Raw genomic sequence first — 22,624 nt, 5'->3', positions numbered from 1 at the left:
TATGGACATCCCGGAAAGCTGAAAATGGACGCTAAGGGCCCCCCCCTTGCGTTGAAAAAAGCCGACAGGGGACTTGACATAACGTCAACATAGGCCGACCTGGGAGTGAGGATGTGTTGCTTTGTAACGCACGAAGGACAGGAGCTGCGCTTCTCCACTCATATCTGTAATTTCATCCAGCTGCAAAGCGAACTGACTGGCTAGTTTTATTTTGTTCACCACTTGTCCAAATATATTAACAGACATATCATTGATCCGACGGTATACGGTGTTATTCGACAGGGTAACTTTCTTGAGTGCTTCGGCTGCTTTCTTGTCTATCATATTTACGGCCAACGTAGTCGCTGCAGGGAGAATGAGCTCCTCAATGAGGTTTTTTTATTTAGCCACAAGCAGGGACACGGCGTAAGATGCCTCGAGTGCTTTCATTGACACATTCGTGGCTTTCATCATGACTGTCTGGCTCGACTTACATTCCGACAGCTTTCGTCTGTAAAATTCTTCACTTTTATCGACACTTCCCGAGTGTTCGGTGCTCTGGTGTCTCTGTAAATGCGCTGGCTTCATCGCACTATTAGCCAGGACTTCACCGCAAAAGAAGCACTGAGGCTGCGGTGGGTCCGCAGAAATATAAATGAATCCAAATAATATATATGTTTCACTGTAGGCCTACTGCCTTGGTTTCAGTTTGGCCTCTTTCTTACGTTTCTCGGCAGGCTCCTCTGAACCCTGGCCTGAATCCAGAGCAAGCGGACGTTTCAGCCATTTATCCATAGCGCAGACCGACCAGTATTTTTCTGGCTGCAGGTAAGCAGCTGTTTTCATTGTGGGATTTTGGCGCGGTTGTGCCACAGACTATTGTCTCCCTAGGGAAATTAATCGCGCACTATCATTTTTGACGGGATTATTTTTTTTTTTACTTGTCACCTTGGAATGCATCTATGATTATTTTTAGTATTTTCGATCTTTCAAATCCTGACGAGAGATCTCTCTCTCCCCGTCTGTGTGCGAGGGGGCGGGGCAGTTTGCACACATGCGGTTGCTACATGCAACACACACACACACACACACACACACACACACACACTCCCGCTGGACCAGCGGGAGATTCGGGTACACAACCTGTAAGTATTCATTGTTGTTTGTGTATTTATGATGTTTAAAACAAACAAGGTATCTACAGCGACTGTTTAAATGGGTAAACGTTTTTCGGAATACTGGATACTGGCCTATGCTGAAATATCAAAGTCTCTGCAGAGCACGACACATGGCCAAAAACACTGAGACCAAATTACCTTTGATCCTGACTGACAGTGTTACTTGAGAAAAGCACTGTCAATGACTGACTCTGGGGTGTACCTGACCAAACTTGACAACCAGACAGTGTGAGTGTGAATTAGGGCTGCACGATATTGAAAAAAACTGACATCGCGATTCCCCCCCCCCCCCCCCCCCCTGCGGTATATATTGCGTTTTTTTAACCTGTTAAGCCCCAAAGTCCCGGCGGGTACTTTACTTTTTTTTCCACGACACTGTGTCTCAGGGGATCTTAATATTTAAGAACCTATTAATATGTTATACCAGATTAACGGAAATAATCTCAGCTAACTGACGATGCAAACCATTTTTACAAAAACACAACACAAGTCTCATAAGAAGCATCTAAATGACCCCTGAGCGAAAAATGCTAACGCACTTTGGCACAGAACTCGAGATAAAAGTACCCTTATTACTTATCGTAGCTGCACATCCAATTAAAGCTGAGGTTCCACAGATTATTTAGGTATATAGTATCATCACTGAGTGATCCGAACTCGGACAGGGGAAGCAAACACAGACATCACAACACGTACCTTTACGGAGCTTCTAGGGGAGATCTTCTCACCGTAGCTGTCAATCTGATCAAAAGACGTGTTCAATGGCATTAAAACGAGAAAAAACACGGCTGAATCGGTTAATCCATAGGTTTTTAACGTCTCTGTATAAACAAATTATTTCATTTATAATCCATAATTCCATTTTTATGTAAAAATCGCAGAGCAAAAATTAGCTGCTAATGGTAGCCACCAGAGTGGCTGCTGCTTCCGGTCTTGGCAATGCGGCAGTCCAGCGCAGTCTAACACACACACATTACCAAATAAGGAGTGAGAATGACGCGTAGCCAAAACCGGAAGCTGCATACACTCTGGTGGCTACCATTAGCAGCTAACTTTTTGTGCTCCGATTTTTACATAAAAATGGAATTATGGATTATAAACAATTGCTTCAAAGCCACATATACATTATCAACCTATGGATCAACCGATTCAGCCGAGTTTTTTCTCGTTTTAATGCCATTGAACACGTCTTTTGATCAGATTGACAGCTACGGTGAGACGATCTCCCCTAGAAGCTCCGTAAAAGGTACGTGTTGTGATGTCTGTGTTTGCATCCCCTGTTGCGATATCGGATCGCTTAGATACTATACTTAAATAATCTGTGGAGTCTCAGCTTTAATCGGATATATTGTATGTGCAGTTTCGATAAGTAATAAGGGTATCTTTATTTTGAATTCTGTGCTAAAGTGCGTTAGCATTTTCTAAAAAAAATGAATAAAACCGCACGTCCCTGCGGTGTGAATATCGCGCATGCGCATATCGCGGTTATCGCCATGACACGGTATATCGTTCAGCCCTAGTGTGAATGTATGTCTGCATGTGATCAGTGTAATTGCATGATTTAAAATAATAACTAACCAAGCATGTTTTTGGACTAGCACATTATTCTGGGGCTCTGTGGGAAACGAGAGGTTTCCTAAAATTCCACAAAATTGGAAAACCGCACATGTGACCCGTTTCTAATCTACTTGATGCTATTTCACTCCCACAGGCAGTGGCAGTTTGCAAAATGTGAAGCTCAAACTAAAACATGAAGATTCTGTTTATTTTAGGACTGAAAGATGGAGAGAAACACTTCTTTTCTCTGGAGTGTTTACTGTGGAAAATGATGGATGTACATTTGTGAATAATGTTTGGTATTTTCTTATAATCAATTATTGGCCATCCTTGTTATATAAGCACAAGCGGAGCCCTCTACTGGACTCTATGGGTACTACCCCTTGATCATATCATGCAAGCATTCATTCACTGAGACTTAGACTTAGACGTAGCCGGCCCCGGGGCGGGCGGTCTGAATGCGCGCGCATCCCACCGTATAAAAGGAGGCCTTGCCTCCTGACTGTCATCCTACACTTCTCTTCAGCAAGCAGCATAGGACAGACAGGGCCCTGAGTAGAGAGCTCCGCCTGTGCTTACATAACAAGGGTTACCATACGTAACCCCTCGTTATATCTCTCACAGGCTGAGCCCACAGCCCCGATGTATACACGCGCTGTCGTCCAACAACACCGTTCCACCTCACTGTCCCTGACCGGCTTTCTGGTTAGCAGCCGGTAATTAGCAGCCGGTAATTAAAATAGCTACGTGTGATATTCTAACCTGAAGTGTGTGTTATGTCCCGCTCACCGCTGCAGGTGATCATGCAGAGTGTTGGGTTCAGAATTCCAGAAAAGACAGACAACTTCTAAGTTTAACTATGTATTGTAAAGAGAGCAAAAGATATATATTAGGGATGCACGATATTGTTTTTTTGAAACCGATACCGATAACTTCCTGCTTCTCAAGACCGATACCGATACCCGATAATAATATAATATATATATATATATTAAATGTACCTGTAGTTTTTGCACTCCTGGTGGTAAAAAAAAGACTAGTAGTGAGCAAATGACATGAGCATTACTACTATGAACAAAACTAACCCTGGGGTCGTCTCTGGCAAACTTCTTGCCTTTTTCAAAAGCCTCGTCGATAGGTAAAAGCCCCGGTGCCTTTGCAGCTGGCTTTGGATTCGCCGCTAGTTTAGCAGCGCAGGCGTCTTCGTACGCTTTTAACACACCATTCGTAGCGATGGCGATGTTTCAGGTGACTAATCATGTTGGAAGTATTATAGCTCGTTGCCTTTTTCCCTCCTCGTGGAACTTCTGCATTGCATTTGTTAATACAAATAGCAAGCGAACTATCTAACTCTGAAACTTTGAAATAGTCCCATACTACCGACGACATGTTTGTTTACTGTCCTGGCTTCACGGCCGCACACCATTTACGTCACAGCCAGGCATGAGTTAGGGAGCGCTGGATTTGTGAAAAACTCCCCTCTTCCTAACCACTAATAAACCACTAATACCACAGTACTGGCAAAACGGGAGGAGCCGAGGGAAAAACAAGCGCCCCTCATCCCAATCCACCCACACCGCAGTATGTTTTTCTTTTTTTTACCCAAAAAATATATTAATATATTATATATATTAATACTTGTATCGGGTTAACGGGATGACGTCATAATTCCTAATATCGGACCGATAATTATCGGGCACCACTAATATATATCACTTGTCCAAGGACTCCGTCACGTCATAGAATTCACAGACAGCAAAGCTGTAATCCGTCAGTCTATTTCCGGAAAAGAGCCTCGAACCTCGTGCGACAATACATTTTATTACACGGGGCATTGCCCGTACATATATGATTGGTCAAGACTAGATGAAGAGATACCATGGTTTAGACTTGGTTCTGTTTGGTTGGTGTGCAGACTCAGATAAAGTCTCTTGGCAACACGACCTTCCAATCAGCATTCATCCGGCCTGTGGAAGTCCCTCCCTACTCTGGCACCATCACACGTAATTTGTTTTCGCTAACGTTTCTTCAGATAGTGGAAAACCATAATGTTGCTTCCTAGCTCTGCGTGGGAACAACAGGGGTGTTACAGTCTCTGTTGTTATATTATAACAACAGAGACTGTAACACCCCTGTTGTACAATATTAGTATGTGCAATATAACGATGTGCTATATATAAATATGTACCGCTTCGTAATTATTATTACTGGCTGCTATCTTGTAGTTAGACAATTCAACTTCTGTGATAAATCTGTAAATAACTGTGCAACAGCACTGCTATCACATTGTTTTATTTAATACATGCTACACTTGTTTTTTTAAATACTGGTACTGAATGTGTATTTTGTCTATTGTTCTTTGCGTAATATCCATGTTGATCTTCAATATTTTATGTATGCTTCTAATTAATATCAAGCTATCTTTGGCTCTTTACTTTTGTTGTAACAATTTCCCCTCTGTGGGACGAGTAAAGGTGTTCTGATTTGGATGCTGTACCGTATTTTTAAACATTAGATAAACCTAAAGTTTAAAGGTGGGGTAGGTAATTTTGGAGAAACCGGCTCGAGTGCGCTAGAATTAGAAAATACACAGCCGGAAAAAATCTGCCACTTCCTTACAGAGCCCCTCCTCCAACACACACGAACGCGCACATGACCAATGAGGGCAGGAGATAAGTGTGTGCCCAGATGGAAGGCTGACAGGCAGGTAGACCATCCAGTTATTTTAGCCGGGCCGGCTCAGATGATTGGTCGTGCTTTTTACAGCTCCACGGCTTCCACTGATGGAATTTTTTAATGGATTTTTTGTCAAAGCACTTCAGATATTCATTGCTATCAGGATGTTAAGAGCATTCCATGGAATATAACAAAAAGTGTATCTCCAGCCGGTTTCTCAAACTTACCTACCCCACCTTTAAGTTTTTTGTTTGATTAAACGACTGTTATTAAGAAAATAATCATTTTTGATGCACTACATTTGTCATCCTTGTCTATACATTTGACAGAGAAGCAATACAAACATATGCAAAGCCTGTTGTGTTAAGGGTGTGTTTGATTTCCATAGCTCTGCACAGAGGCCCTCCCACGAGGCGGTGCTTGTTGATACCAGCATCGTCTGTGCTCAGATGCTGCTGTGGACTTAACCTGACTGCTGCCTCTGTCAAATAAAACATCTCACTTTCTTTGGATGGCATTTTTGAGGATAAGAAATTGGCACAAGAGGAAATATGCACTCATCTGCCTGGGCATTGTTGGCTTCATCATTTACAGATATCTCATGTGAGTACATTTTTCAATATTATTGTTTCAGTTAGAGATACTTTGAGGCTGGTAGGCCTGATGCAGTGCCGACAGTGAATAAAGGATCCACTAAATTAAGAAATCGATGCTGCAGGCCTGGACATATGGATATGCTTTAACAAAAAGTATGATTTGATAGCCTACCAAAACTATCGCAGATACAGTAAATCCCTCTAGGATTAATATTATTATTGTGCCCATATTATTGGTAAAAGCTACCCTAGCGTAAAACAGGGAGATAGAATAAAAGCAACTTTAACTACCGCATAAGTGGTGTGATGCCAACATATCAAGAGAAAAAGTGTATATTATAGTTTAAAAGGTTAATAAGAAGTACTGAACTCATCTGTTAGAGTCACTCTTGCTTCTCAATACAAATATATTCTTGCTGTTTTGCGTTTCTCAAACATTTCCTATCTAGCATGTCATGTGGTCTTTCAAAGCACAATAGCCTATGTTCTACACTATGTGAGTAAGACACGGGAACTTTTCTCTCAGGCTGCCAGCAGGGGGGCGGATCATGAGCAAGAAGCTGGGTCTGAGCGCCAACTCGTCCCAGCTCACCCTGGAGGGAGAGCCCTTCCGCATCATCGGGGGATCCATCCACTATTTCCGGGTGCCCAGGGCCTACTGGAGGGACCGGCTGATGAAGATGAAGGCTTGTGGCCTCAACACTCTCACTACGTAGGAACACTACTATGAATGTGATTGTTTTTCAAGACTGGTCCCTGCTTCACAGTGGTGTAAAGTAACTAAGTACATCTTCTCAAGTACTGTACTTAAGTAACATTTTGAGACTTATACTTTACTTGAGTATTTGAATTTTGTACTACTTCTACTCCACTCCAATTCAGAGTTTAATGGGGTTCTTTTACTCCACTACATGTATTTAATACCTTTAGTTACTTTACAGATTTTGATTAATGATGTGAAATATAATCAAGTCTTTAGTTCCACCTGGAGTAAATTCACAAGCTACCCTGCAGTATACAAAGTCATTAAAACTAGCTGCACCTTTACCAGCTTTGATAACACTTTAATGATCAATCATTATAGAACATATCATATATATATTATTCTAAAATGGACCAATCTGCACAATGACTACTTTTTTTAAGTATATTTTGATGCTAATACTTTTCTACTTTTATTTGAGTAACATTTTGAATACAGGACTTTTACTTGTAACAGTATTCCTTCACCCTGGTACTTCTACTTTAACCTCTGCTGCTTGAATGTTAACAAACAACATCATGTATCCTTGCAGGTATGTGCCGTGGAGTCTGCACCAGCCAGAGAGAGGGGTGTTCACCTTCCACACACAGCTGGATTTAGAGTAAGGGGGACTGTTATTCAATTCATGATAAATCACTACACTTTATTTCTTATGGGATTGCTGCCCAAGCTTTCATTAAACCAAATGTGCAACCTAAACTGAAAAAACTGAAACATTGACTTTAATTAAATGTGTATTGTCAACACATTTCACATAACTATATTAAGATAGTTGAAAGCTATAATATTAAGTTAAGTCAACGTTTCAGTTTTTTCAGTGTTCATATGTCCCTAATAAGAATGAAAACATCTTGCACCAGCTCTCCTGCTGCTCTGATAGTATTACCTGCTCTAAGGTGTGCTGGGAATACTCTCCTCTTCTTCTTCTCATTATCTAAGCCCCAGGTCTCGGAGGAGGGGGGGCCTTGAGGCCCCACCTGACAACAGCAGCATATTCCAGACAACATGAGCTTGTCCTGCAATTAACAACTCTGTGGTGACGAGTGAACAGGGACACTAAAGCCTGTCATAGTTTCATAAAGCACATTTCATACTCCCACAACAACACGATATAGAGCTTACTTTGGGTCTAAACTTGTTTTTAAATTCATTGTCTTATCCGACTTGGTTTCAGAGCCTATATTAACCTCGCTGCTGAACTGGGACTGTGGGTGATTTTACGTCCAGGGCCCTACATTTCCTCTGAGCTGGATCTAGGAGGGCTGCCAAGGTAGTATTCTTTACATTTAATTTAAAATGAATGCCTAAATGTATACAGGATTGCATCTAGAATTTATTTCTTTGTATGTATAAAACAAGGATGCAGATTTTAGATAAATTGAATTAGATTAGATATACTTTTTTATCCTAAATTGGGAATGTTTTGTTACAGCAGCATGTAAAAAGTCCATGCACATAAATACAAAATAGACAAACAGTAAATATATACTTAAAAAAAATACAAAATAGACAATATAAAACTATAAAGAATACGTTAGAAAAGACATACCCACTAACCTACTACCGCTAAATAAACTACAAATAGGGTATATACATTCAAACCCAAAGTAGGTCCAAAAAGTTGATATCGTTGAATGAAGGTATTTAATTTGTATGTAACTTTATATCAGCAGCCCAAAATCAATCTAGCTGAAACATAAAGTTGCTACTTTTGAGGTGAGTGAGCTGAATAAATCACATGTTGCTGTAAGGGAAGACATTGCAGCATTGTCCAGCAATTTACAATTCTTAAATTCCTGAATTAATTCATGCTAAGCCTTACTATGCCTCTGTTGTTCTGGCTGCTCTTGGCTTCAGGAATAACTAAGCTTCTTGTTTCCTGTGTCTTTGCAGCTGGCTCCTCCGTGATGGCAGCATGAAACTCAGAACCACTTGCCCCAGGCTTCACTGATGCTGTCAATACTTACTTTGACAAACTCATACCAAAAGTGGTTCCACTGCAGGTCAGTATTAGTCACTAAAGCTGAAACGAGGGGTTACGTATGGTAGCCCTTGTTTTATAAGCACAGGCAGAGCCCTCTGCTGGACTCTATGGGTACTACCTTATCATGCAAGCATTCACCTACTGAGATTTCTATAGACGTAGCCGGCCCCGGGGCGGGCCTACCTGAATCCGCGCGCATCTCACCGTATAAAAGGAGGCCTCACCTCCTGACCGTCATCCTACACCTCTCTTCAGCGAGCGATATAGGACAGACAGTGCCCCAAGTAGAGGGCTCTGCCTGTGCTTATATAACAAGGGTTACAATACGTAACCCCTCGTTATATCTCTCACAGGCTCTGCCCTCTACTGAACTCTATGGGTAAAGTGGGCAGAGCCCAGATGTATACACGCACTGTTGTCCAACACACCGTTCCACCTCACTGTCCCTGACCGGCTTTAGCAGCCGCTGCGCCTCACTCACCTCTCCCTCGGTTGTAACCGTGGAGAAGTCCGGGCTGCGGCTGACAGAGCACACCCTGACGCGCTTACCTCGCGAAAAGTGTGCTCGGAAACAGTGCTGAGGGCACCCCCCGGACTTTCTCCGTCCGCCTATTGGCAGACGGAGAAAGTCCCCAGCCCTGGTTCACTATGCACCACCTCACCCGAGTCCCTAAGGAACACGGGGAGAGCGCAAGGGCCCCCATGTCGCCCACACTCAGACACTGACCCCGTGCAGAGTGTGTGCGGACTATAGTGTGGAGGGCTCTCTCCTCCTGCCCCCCGGCAGGCGAGGCGAGCCCACCAGCCCCGTAAGGGCCCAGTGCGCACTACGTCCCCCGCGACCCTCCAGGGGGCCCGGAAAAAACGTAAGCGCATTTACGCCCGGGGAGGGGGTCAGATGCCCACTGACCTACAGCCCCTCCTCACCAGTCCTGTGTTGCCCCAGCAAGCACAGACGAGGAGAAAGAGCCAGACATGTCCAATAGATAAAACTTTATGAAGGGGCCTGGCGTTGACCAAGCCCCGCCGTGCATTTATCCTCCACACTCACACCGTTGAATAAGGCTGTTGACACAGCCACAGCCCATGTGGAGTGTGCACGGACCCCCGCGGGGCAGGCTCTCCCCGCCTGTCCGTAGGCATGTGCAATGCCTTCGCAGAGCTAGCCTTCGAGGCGTTTCTTGGACAGAGCTCTCCCGGTCACCCCGCCCCCGAAGCACACAAACAGCTGTTCAGTGCGTCTAAGGGCAGCCGTGCGCTCCACATGACATGCTAGCGCACGCACCGGGCAGAGGAGGTGCAATTTAGCTTCCCTGGCCCCACTATGGGGTGGAAGTCTAAACCCCCTAACTGAATAGCCCTCGACCTGAACGCACTCCTTAGTCTCTTGGGCACAAAGGAGGGGTTCGGTCTGAGTGTCGCCCCGCTTCGGTCACCCCGAATCAACAAGCAACTCTGGTGCATCGACAGAGCGGTTAACTCGGACACTCTCTTGGCTGACGTTAAGGCAAGTAGCAATGCTGTCTTCCACGACAGTGCTTTCGGGGAGGAGAGTTCCAGAGGCTGAAATGGTTATGTGACCAGAGCCTCGAGCACCAACGGCAGGTCCCACTACGGGGCGGAGGCGTGCACTACTGGGCGCAGCCTCCTGACCCCCTCTAAAAACCGCGACATCAGTGGCTGAGAAAAAGGCTGACCTGCCGTCAAATCCCTCATGGCAGGACGAGATGGCTGATGCATATACTTTCACTGTAGAATGAGCTAGTCCTCTGTCCACCAGTACCTGTAAGTAGGATACAATAGAGCCCAACTCACAAGATAGGGGCTCTATTCTCCGCTCCTCACACCATCGCTGGAATCCCAACCACTTTGGCCTGTAACAGGCTGTGGTGGATCCCGCTCTAGCTGCCTGGATAGACTGAATAACACTGTCAGTCAATCCACCCTTTCTCAGCCTGTCCCTCTCAGGAGCTAAGCCTGAAGAGGTTGGCCCAGAGTGGGTAACGCTCCGATTGCACCTGCTTCTTGAGACATCGCCCCCCAGAACTGGGGAACCGCCCAGGGCTGGCCCACCTTCATCTGTGTCATCTCTGAGTACCACGGTGCTCCGACGCGATCCGGTGCTACTAGGATGACTGACAGACGTTCTCGCCTAACTCTCCCCAGGAGAGGGAGAATGAGACGCAGCGGTGGAAAGGCGTAGAGCAGCTTTCTTGGCCATGGCTCGTGTGCGAACGCGTCCACCCCCAAGGGTGGGTCGTCGCTCAGAGCCATGGAGAACCACAGGGCACAGTGGCTATTGCGCCGGCTGGCGAACAGGTCCACTTCCGCTCTCCCGAACTGGGCCCAGACCTGCTTCACCACCTTCGGGTGAAGCACCCACTCGCCTGGCAGGGGGCCGCCCCCCGACATGAGGTCGGCCCCCCTGTTCTCCAGTCCCGGGATGTGGAGGGCTCTCAGAGATAACAACACCTCTGAAGCCCATAACCACAGTTTCCCCCTGCTGTGGTCAACAAGGCGGCGGAGCGGACTCCGCCCTGCCTGTTGATATAAGCCACTGTGGTGGTGTTGTCGCTCCTGACCATTACATGTCTCCCCTGAATTAGGGGCTTGAAATGCTGGAGGACCAACACTACTGCCCGTAGCTCTAGGGGGCTGCTGTGCCGTGTTTCTGTTAGAGACCAGCGCTCACCTATAGCCCTCTTCAGGCAGGTCCCTCCCCATCCTGTTCTCTGTGAACACTGTGATGTAAGAGGTCACCCGTCCCAGTGGAGACCCCATCCGGAGGTGATCCGGGGACCCCCAGAACCAGAGGTTGCCCTCCACTGAGGGGGGTGGTCACCAGACGTCGTTTGTGCCTCTTGGGAATTAAACGCAGGCTGGAGAACCACCCCTGCAGGCGGCGCATATGCAGTAACCCGAGCGGGACCACAACGTGGACAGCCGCCATGAGACCCAGTCTGCTTGACAGTTAAAGCTGTCACTGTTGCCCCCTGTCGCAGCCTGTGAACCGCCCGAAGCAGGGACGCACGTCTGCTTCCTGACAGGGTGGCGCGCAGCGCGTCTGCATCGAGCACCACTCCCAAATACAGCGCCTGTTGGTGAGGTATGGGGGTGCTCTTTTTCCAATTGATCACAAAGCCCTACTTGATTAGGTGTAGGATCAATTGCGCTGTGCAAAACATTGCCTGTTCCCTGGACCTGGCCATGACTATGAGGTCGTCTAGGTAAATTAAAACTCTCATGCCATGGACGTGTGCGTGGGGATAGGGAGTAGCCGAACGGTAATCTGTTGTACTCGTAGGCTATCCCCTGCGAAATGCAGATACTTTCTGTGCTCCGGAGCAATTTCCACATGAAAGTATGCGTCTTTCAGGTCGATGGTGGTGATCGCCCGGTCGCAATAGCCCCAGTAACTATTTTATAGTTATTTTATAGTTAATTTTCTGCAGGCAATGTGCCGATTCAGGCTGCGGAATCTCTGCTGAGAGGAAACCCATCTCCTCCTGGGATGATAGATTTACCTCTCGCATACCTTTTGAATGCAGGTGGGATGCTGCAAAACTGGAGTGAATAACCCCGTTTCAGCGTCCTGTCCATCCACTTTGTTAACACACAGCTGAGTTTCCATTCCCCATAACATTGTGTTAGGGGACAAGCCCTCAGCCATGAAGCTGTGGTACTCCCTGGTGACCGTTCTGCTCATGGAGGGTTGACACAGAAAGGGCCAATTTTTTACTGAGGTCCCTGAACGCACCGCCGCACGCTCACACAAGATCACGCGCGCGCTCCACCATAATGTCCCCTTTACCACTACGGTAAAGGGCATTAATCGGAATCTTTACTCTAGGCGTAGTGTGTTCCCTGACAGTAATACGCCGGCCATAATGCCCCTGTACCCGCATAGCACTCTGATACCACTTCCTGCAATTTATGACTCATCTGCGCATGCCCACTAGCTACCTCCTTCACAGGAGCTACACTGGGGCAGCGAGTGGGGAATTTGTACAGTTAACATTGTGTGTGAGTGTAGAATTGTGGAAACAAATGACACTCAGACTTGGATACAGATCAACATCTTTATCTGAAAAAATATGGATCTGTGCATTATACAGGGAGGAGGCAGGATTCGCCCTTGCGTCCCGGGTGGAGAGATTTTCTCCCCCCGCCGAGACGCTTCCTCCCCCCGCCAGGCAGCTCCGCGAAGAAGGAGCACCCCACCCGTCCGCTCTCTGCTGCTGCGGAGCCTGCCAAGGTCAGGCAGCCCGCCCCCGTGAGTGCCGAGATTATTCGTCGCAGCCGCCATCTGTGCCTCGAGCCTGAATATTTTTATCCAAATATTCTAAGGTGTCTCTGTCCCGCGGTAGCGGGGCCAGAGGTTTCGTTCCCTCCGCCCAACCAGCTGCCAGACTCTCGTCGAGGGGGGGCACACCGGGACACCCCGTGTCCGAGCGGTGCACCCTGATGATACCTGCCATGGCTGTTATCGGGGCCTTCGTCCTCAATGGCTGCCGCCACGTTGCCTCCACATACTGCCAGACATCTAGCACCGGGGGCGAGACAAAGACCGGCTGTGCCGGATGCACCGGGCCGTAAAACCCCTGTCGAAGGCGGCTTACTGGCCTCGGTGGCAGCGGTGGGGGGGAGCGGTAGGCCCACACGCTCCTGGCGGCCAGACCCGAAAGTACCAGACAACGAGGCGTCCTCGTCGTCTTCCTCCTCCGTGACCGTGGTCAACCGACCCCTGGCCGAACTTCACTCAGAAAAGATCCCCACGATGTCGGCGGTTTAGCCGAGGGATCATCCGGCAGGCGTTGCAGGCCGGCAACTGGCTTAGGCGGTCTTCGGTGTGGTCCGGCCCCAGGCACTGGAAGCACAGGTGGTGCGGATCAGCCCCCGCGATCAGGCCAGTGCATGTCGGGCAGGTCCGGGGCTCAAGGAGTGGTGAGTCCACTTTTCTTCTCTTTCTCTATTCACGTCTTACTCAGTGTTCACTTCCGCTCGCTGAAGAGAAAGGGATGACGGTCAGGAGGCGAGGCCTCCTTTTATACGGTGAGATGCACACGCATTCAGGTAGGCCCGCCCCGGGGCCGGCTACGTCTCAGTATAGTAGGTGAATGCTTGCATGATAAGGTAGTACCCATATAGTCCAGCAGAGGGCGGAGCCTGTGAGAGATATAACCAAGTCTGGTTTACGTCTAGATCATATAACCTACTGTCATTGTTTATCTTTTTTAGTTCAAGAAGGGAGGTCCAATCATTGCAGTGCAGGTGGAAAACGAGTATGGTTCATATGCAAAGGACGAAAGTTACATGCTGTTTATTAAAGAGGTGATGTATTAGGCTTGCTTAATTCAAATTGCCACTTTAAACCTGCGTAAAAATACATACTTGTATAAAAAGAGATTGATAATGATAGAATGGATCATTATGATAGTGTTCATATATTTTCTTTTGCAACATTTCTTTTTATTTTGAAAGGCTTTACAGACCAGAGGGATCAGCGAGCTCTTGCTCACATCAGACAACCACAACACATTAAAGTGTGGAGGTGTGGATGGAGGTACAAGTAATATTCTGCTCATTTTCAGGTGTATATCAGTATGTAGTGTCTCTACTGTGACACGTCTCCATGCTTTAATGTTCAAACAGCTCTTTATTGTTCTCACACTGCCTGTGCTGCAGCACTTCTTTTCACCCTCTGTCTGAAACCAGAGCCCAGTCTGCTCTGATTGGTTAGCTGACCGGCTCTGTTGTGATTGGTCAACAGCTTAGAGATATCCCGCCCCTTAGCCTATCACGTACAATGTGTTGAGCGCTAGCCAATAGAAGTGAAATGTTTACGTAGTGATGTCACTATGTTACGGAAGTAAACAAATGAGTCCAATGGAGGCGTTTCAGGCAGGTGGGGAGTGTGTGAGAAGATAGAAACTCCCTCTGGAAGGAACACAGGGATTTTAGCCTTTGCAGACCATTTACATGCACTAAAACCTATATAACACACTACAGGAAAAGGACAACCCTAAATGCATAATGGAGGCTGTTTTAATAATACACACACACACACACACATACATTGTGATCTCCTATCTTGTAGCCATCAGATCAGTGAAGCTGCAGAAGCTTAATCAGAGAGATATCCAGGATCTGAACTCTATCCAGGTCTGTATCTTTACTTTCCACAATATGTGACTTTCTGACATTAAAGATATCACGTTAACAGTGATTAAACGCTGGACAGTGAGCCAAATGTGGGACATTTTCTGCACTGTGTCAGCCTAACAGCCCCATGATGGTGATGGACTACTGGACTGGTGGATATGATGTGTGGGGGGACCTCCACCATGTGCTTCCTCTAGAGGGTAAGAAAGGCAGTGTCTTTTAGAGGGAAAATTATTGCTAATTACCCTATCCTTGCACTGAATTTTTTATATATGGCGATTTTGTTTTCATACTACCCAATTTGAATGCATTTAACTGAAACTGAAAATCCTTGATTCAGCTGGTAAAATGACATTGTTACAGCAAAAGGACAGTGCAGACAAAAATACACATAAAAAAGAGGCAAGCAAACATTAATTAAATCAAATAAGTGCACATCCCTGCTAAAAAAATTATAATAAAATGAAAATCATAATAATTAGCAGCATTGTACAAAAAATATAGTTCCTGAGCTTGTGTTGCATGATATTCCCCTTTCTCCCTTCCCTCATTTTTTGGTTTCTCAAGTATCTAACGAAGGTCATAACAAATACAAATATGCTGGATACATTTAGCAGATTTGATGGAAGTTCCCTAGATCACAGCTACTTCAAAACATTCAATTCAATATTTGTTTTGCAAGTTTTATTCTTTAATGAATTGTTCAGCATTGCTTTTTCATATATAGGTCTTAATGTTTCCCAATATTACTTACTATTTCACTTTCGGTCTGGAACACAAATATTTTCATGAAATGTGATTCACTCGTGCCCTGGAGAATACAATCTTCTTCTTGGTCTGTTTGTGGCTTTTTGACCAGCAACACTTTTAAAGTACATTTTTGACAGAAATAAATCCACTAAAACATATTGGTAAAATCCAATTCTGCAACAAACAAAACTAATTAACGTAAGGCTGTTTTCAGATTGAACGCCATTGGTTTCTCATATGCCACAGGACAAAAAGACAATTTATTATGTCTATTCTGATGGCTTTTTCTAGGCCACTGACTCTCTTCATAAATATTTGTTACCCACCAGCCGAATTAATATCAAGTCACCCTGCTGTAAACAAATGCTTCCTATCTCACTCAGTAATTTGCATAATTATTATTTTCGTCCTGCTGTCCTTTTTGCATGAAGAACGCCAGCTACATGACAACAATGGAAATGCAAATGTAGTTGTACATTTATGTTTTTAAGAAGTTAATTTGTTGTAAATGTAACTTGTTGAAATTCTTGTCAGATATGGTTTCCACTGTGAGAGAAATTCTGAGGCAAGGCATGTCTGTGAATCTCTACATGTTCCACGGAGGCTCCAGTTTTGGCTTCATGAGCGGAGCACTGGCTGATCCTTCCTACAAAGCTTTGGTCCCCAGCTACGGTTGGTTATATTCTGCCCTTTCACAAACAAAGTAGTTTCGTCTCTGATGCAAATTTACAAGGATTTTATTATAATGATGAAGCACTTCCATGTCAGGACTTAAAGAAAATGATCCTCGTCTTCAGAACAGCATTGACCTTAACGCCCAGCAGGTGGCAGCAGATGATAGTTTATCTATGTTAAATCATGATGTTTTTCAGATTATGACGCTCCCTTGTCTGAAGCTGGGGAGTACACTCCAAAATACCATCTCCTCAGGGATCTACTTTCCAGATACAACAGTAAGATAAATACTACATTTAATAAAGTATGTGATTACATTCCATGACATACCTCTTTGCCTGATGTTATATAGTGCAGGCAAGAGATACACATAAAGGACAAACAGTATGATGAGATGATAATACCAGCTCTAAAACACTCAACAACAACAAAAAAGGATACAAAACTGAGGTTATAGTTTTACATTTTAAATAACTAGTTAGACAGTCCGACACACCCAAAGTGAGCTTTCTGTGTCTTTGTTTGCACCATATACCAAAGCAAATCCTCTATGTGTAATTATTTTTTTTTTTATTTTTCTGATTCACCCGACATGCAGATAATATTTATTGTTCCATAATCTCATTCTCTGATAGAGCTAATTTTATTGCATTTTTAGCATTTTGATTTACCTTAGTAAATACAGTATTTTACCCAATGGTATAATTGTATTTGTATCCGTGTACTATGTTTTTCAATATTAAGTGGCTTTATCCAGTTTTAGATATTGGTCTATAAGCTTTTAACATATATACATCAGAAAAACAAATGTTCACCCTCTTCTTTGTTACACAATCCACATAATGATCATTTTCAATGTTTAAGATGTTGTTTTGTAGCAGTTATCTCGCAAAATATCTTCTAATCTAAAGTAGGCTTAATTTATTGTTTTAATGTTGTCTTTGACCTTGTTGTACAGGAGGAGATAGTTTACCTGACATGACAGCCCTGCATTACAGGGAGGCTTATGAACCAGCCATCATGTACCAGCACCTGTCATTATGGGATGCTTTGAGCTTCACTGAGGGAGTATGTTTTATGTAAGATAAGTTGTATATATGTGTAATGAAAAAAATATTCTTTTGAATCCTTGATAATTTATTTTTTTCAAATGTTTGCAGCCATTTAAATCACCCAAACCAGTGAGCATGGAGAATCTACCTGTGAACAATGGGAACGGACAGTCCTACGGATACACGCTGTATGAAACTACCATCACCAGCGGAGGGTTGTTGAAATCTGGGGATAACGTCCGAGACCGAGCGCTAGTGAGTCTTTATTGTACGTTATAGAATGGGCTCACTCGCCAATGCAGATGCAGGAAAGGTTTGACCTTTGGCAGGGTATATGCAGGAATCCTGAAGTCAGATTTAATACCTTTTAATACCTTTTTTAAGACCCTTTCCATACATTTTAAGACCTCATCTCCACTTGGAGTTTTAACCGGTTACATTGGCGACACACTTTACCTCACATTGACTATATACAGTATTGATTGTCCTTCCTCCTTATCTTCCAACCATTTGGACGCAGACTTGCATTTCCCCATAACGATGTTGTTTAACAACCGGCGTAAACGGACCTTCGCGCGCTATCAAGCAGTGAGCGTGCGATGTCCTGTTCAGATGACGTCAAATCCAACGGGATGCCATAAATAAACTACACAGAATCACACTACACACCTACGCAATGATTACATTCAGGCAGACTGTAGAATACAACCTCTTTGGACAATTTATATAGTTATTCAGTGTTTCCCCTAAGTTTACTGCCTTGGCAGGGTGCTGCTCGGGTATCCCCTCAATGATGGCCCGAAAAAAAAATTCGGGCCAAGTGTTACACTGTACTGTATTACTTTTATTCAAACTGTATTCCCTTCTTATCATGTAGCCAGGGCCGGACTGGGACAATAAGTCAGGCCGGGAATTATACACCCAGCCAGGCCACTACCAGTTTTCTTTTGTGCCATTTTCCTGGATTTATTTGTCAATATATACAGCGTTGCTGTGCAAATCTATTTAGGAACCTATCCATGTGAACATATTTTAAGTGGGGGTGGACCTGAAATCCTCTAGGGGGGTCCGGGAGCATGCTCCCCTGGTAAGATTTTTTTTTAAATGTTGGACTGAAATGCATCAATCTGGTGCACTTTGAGGGGGAAATAAAGAGACAACACCCATATGAAACAGAACTGTATACATTTAAATAATCATAAAATCATAAGAACATGGCCATAACCAATAACATACCATATCCAATATGAAAAAACATTGAAACTTGTTTATTTATTTTTGGTTCATTTATAGTTGTGAGTGTGTCTGTGCTCCTGAATCAGCCTCTCCTGTCTCCCTCCTCTCCCCCCCTGCTCCTCTTTGAGGCAGCAGCAAAGACTAGTTTTTTTTTATTTATGTAGTTTTACATAAATGGTGACCAAACCGTTTGAGACCCACAGAGACTAAGTTAACTATCTAAACACTCAAGAGTCCTTTACCTCGCCTGAGCTGTAGTTATCAGTAGGGTTGGGTATCGTTTGAATTTCCATGATTCTGATTCCGATTCCGGTTCTTAACGGTTCTCAATTCCGATTCTTTGAGGGGCAGGGTAAAAAAATGATACATGCTTCTTCCACCAACAAAATTACATTTATTCGAGAAACTTTTACACAGGTTAGTTTACAGTAATATTTATTCACATTAATCAGTCTGTTTATATTCACTGCTATGTAACTGTAACCTGAGAACCACTGAAGCTACAACAGTGCAACAGTCCAACTTTTAAAGAACAGTTCTTGTTGAGAAAAACAAGCATATCTGCCTTCTCAGGCATACCGGGAAGAAATGTTTGAACATTTTAAAGTAAAATGCTTCAATCTGGTGCACTTTAAGCATAGAGACTAGATCTAGGGGGGTACAACTCTAAACACCCATATAAAAAAGATCGGTTTACATTAAATAAGTATGTGAACATAACCAATAACCTACCATAGCCAATAACAAATACATGTAACGTAGTTTATTTTTGTTGTTCATTCATATCTAAAATACGCCCATTGGCTACACATCAATATATGATTGGTTGATCAAACTGTCAGTCCAAACGTACGCTCTCATTCAGTGCAACGGCCAGGGCATTCGATCAAGGATGTAGAATACCTTGGTTGAAGGATATTCTACCCAGAGACCCAGAACAAGTTCTGATTTTTTTTCTAACACAAAACCACTGAAATGCGTAGTGCATGGTCCGAGAAGGACAAACAAATCAACGTAACACTGTAATATTACAGATCAACAACACGGATCCGATTCTCATTTATTCATTTTATATACATTTTATTTATATAATTAAATCGATTTTTTGTTTGTTTTATCTGAGTGTTCCAGGGTATTCTCTGAATACCTTGAAGGCCCTGATGGTTCGCCACTGCCATAACCCCACCACCACCATGGGCCACTCGATTCACAACATTACCCTAACCCTAACCCTAACCAGATACTGACTGGTTTTCGGACCCCCCCAATAAAGCAAAAATGCACGTTTCAGAGTGGCCTTTTATTGTGGCCAGCCTAAGGCACACCTGTGCAATAATCATGCTGTCTAATCAGCATCTTGATATGCCACACCTGTGAGGTGGGATGGATTATCTCGGCAAAGGAGAAGTGCTCACTATCACAGATGTTTTCATATTTGTGAACAATATTTGAGATAAATGGTTATTTTGTGTATATAGAAAATGTTTTAGATCTTTGAGTTCATCTCATGAAAAATGGGAGCAAAAACAAAAGTGTTGCGTTTATATTTTTGTTCAGTGTAACTGACTAAGTGTGTTTTCGAAAAATGCTAAACTATTCCTTTCATATCAGTCCGGGCTATCAGGCTATCCGTGTTGTTGGTATGCCCATTGTACACATTTTAGGACATAAAGCATATAGAAGATAATTGAAAAGTCGTGAAATCCGGCAAGCCTTCAGCCACCTTTGATGTATTTCTGATGGTGTATTAAGTGTCTGTGGTTATGAATTATCCATCCATCCATCTTCTCCCGCTTATCCGTGGTCGTGTCGCGGGGGTAGCGGTTCCAGCAGAGAGCCCCAAACTTTCCTTTCCCTGGCCACATCAACCAGCTCTGACTGGGGTATCCCAAGGCGCTCCCAGGCCAGCGAAGATATATAATCCCTCCACCTGGTCCTAGGTCTACCCCTTGGTCTCTTCCCAGCTGGACGTGCCTGGAACACCTCCCTAGGGAGGTGCCCAGGTGGCATCCTAACTAGGTGCCCGAACCACCTCAACTGGCTCCTTTCGACGCGAAGGAGGAGCGGTTCAACTCCGAGTCCCTCCTGGATGACCGAACTTCTCACCTTATCCCTAAGGGAGACACCAGCCACCCTGCGGAGAAAACCCATCTCGGCCGCTTGTATCCGTGATCTCGTTATTTCGGTCATGACCCATCCTTCATGACCATAGGTGAGGGTAGGAACGAAAATGGCCCGGTAGACAGAGAGCTTTGCCTTCTGGCTCAGCTCCCTTTTCGTCACAACGGTGCAGTAAAGCGACTACAGTAAAGCGACTGCAGTACCGCTCCCGCTGCTCTGATTCTCCGGCCCATCGCACGCTCCATTGTTCCCTCACTCGAGAACAAGACCCTGAGATACTTGAACTCCTTCACTTGGGGTAAGGACTCATTCCCTACTTGGAGTGGACAGTCCATCGGTTTCCTGCTGAAAACCATGGCCTCAGATTTGGAGGTGCTGATCCTCATCCCAGCCTCTTCACACTCGGTTGCGAACCGATCCAGTGAGTGCTGAAGGTCGCAGACCGATGAAGCCATTAGAACCACATCATCTGCAAAAAGCAGTGGTGCAATCCTTAGTCCACCGAACTGCAGACCCCCTCCCCCACGACTACGCCTCGAAATCTGATCCATGTATATTACAAACAGGATTGGTGACAAAGCGCAGCCCTGGCGGAGGCCAACCCTCACCGGAAATGGGCCCGACTTACTGCCGAGGACCCGGACACGGCTATCGCTTTGGGAGTACAGAGATTGGATGGCCCTGAGTAGAGACCCCCTCACCCCATACTCCCGCAGCACCTCCCACAGTAACTCCCTGGGAACTCGGTCATACGCCTTCTCCAAGTCTACAAAACACATGTAGACCGGATAAGCGTACTCCCAGGCCCCCTCCAGGATCCTTGCGAGAGTAAAAAGCTGATCCGTCGTTCCACGACCAGGACGGAATCCGCATTGTTCCTCCTCAATCTGAGGTTCGACAATCGGCCTGACCCTCCTTTCGAGTACCTTAGAGTAAACTTTCCCAGGGAGGCTGAGTAGTGTGATGCCTCTGTAATTGGCACACCCTCTGATCCCCCTTTTGAAAAGGGGAACCACCACCCCGGTCTGCCACTCCTTCGGTACTGTTTCCGACTTCCACGCAACGTTGATGAGACGTGTCAACCATGACAGTCCCTCAACACCCAGAGCCTTCAGCATTTCTGGGCGGATCTCATCCACCCCCGGGGCTTTGCCACTGTGGAGTTGTTTGACGACCTCAGTGACCTCCCCCCGGGAGATTGGTGTTGATCCCCCGTCATACTCCAGCTCTGCCTCTAACATAGAGGGTGGAGTTGTCGGGTTCAGGAGTTCCTCAAAGTGTTCCTTCCAACGCCCTAACACTCCATCGGTTGAGGTCAACAACGTCACATCCTTACTGTACACAGCTTGGATTGTTCCCTGCTTCCCCCTCCTGAGGTGTCGGACAGTTTTCCAGAACAACTTTGGTGCCGCCCGAAAGTCCTTTTCCATGTCATCTCCGAACTTCTTCCACACCCGCTGCTTTGCCTCGGCCACGGCTGAGGCTGCTGCCCTTCGGGCCTGTCGGTACCTTGCAACTGCCTCGGGAGTCCCCCGGGATAACAAATCCCTGAAGGCCTCCTTCTTCAGTCGGACGGCTTCCCTGACCACCGGTGTCCACCAGGAGGTTCGAGGGTTACCGCCCCTTGAGGCACCTAAGACCTTGAGACCACAGCTCCCCGCCGCGGCTTCAGCAATAGAGGCTTTGAACACCGACCACTCTGGTTCAATGTCCCCAACCTCCACAGGAATGCCCGAAAAGCTCCGCCGGAGGTGTGAATTGAAGGCCTCCTGAACTTGGGCCTCCTACAGACGTTCCCAGTTCACCCGAACTACACGTTTGGGCTTACCAGGTCTATCCAGAGGCTTCCCCCGCCACTCGACCCAACTCACCACCAGATGGTGATCAGTTGACAA

The 22,624-nt window shown here is 45.4% G+C and overlaps 1 protein-coding gene across 1 annotated transcript in view; it reads left to right on the top strand.

The window, feature by feature from the left end:
• The first annotated feature begins 5,865 nt into the window (after positions 1-5,865).
• The window catches only part of LOC117553075 (beta-galactosidase-1-like protein 2), a 19,589-nt gene continuing 2,830 nt past the window's right edge, over positions 5,866-22,624 (top strand). The window contains 14 exon segments of the mRNA XM_034226854.1: positions 5,866-5,993; positions 6,513-6,698; positions 7,282-7,350; positions 7,924-8,019; positions 8,643-8,682; positions 8,684-8,752; positions 13,972-14,064; positions 14,215-14,296; positions 14,831-14,895; positions 15,011-15,095; positions 16,180-16,317; positions 16,518-16,598; positions 17,279-17,388; positions 17,481-17,627. Of these exon segments, the coding sequence (XP_034082745.1) occupies positions 5,902-5,993; positions 6,513-6,698; positions 7,282-7,350; positions 7,924-8,019; positions 8,643-8,682; positions 8,684-8,752; positions 13,972-14,064; positions 14,215-14,296; positions 14,831-14,895; positions 15,011-15,095; positions 16,180-16,317; positions 16,518-16,598; positions 17,279-17,388; positions 17,481-17,627 (1,353 nt within the window). The 5' untranslated portion in view covers positions 5,866-5,901.

This window comes from Gymnodraco acuticeps, unplaced genomic scaffold (genome assembly GCF_902827175.1).
Source record: "Gymnodraco acuticeps unplaced genomic scaffold, fGymAcu1.1, whole genome shotgun sequence".
Classification (NCBI taxonomy): Eukaryota; Metazoa; Chordata; class Actinopteri; order Perciformes; family Bathydraconidae; genus Gymnodraco; species Gymnodraco acuticeps.
This window is presented reverse-complemented; position numbering and strand designations above follow the sequence as displayed.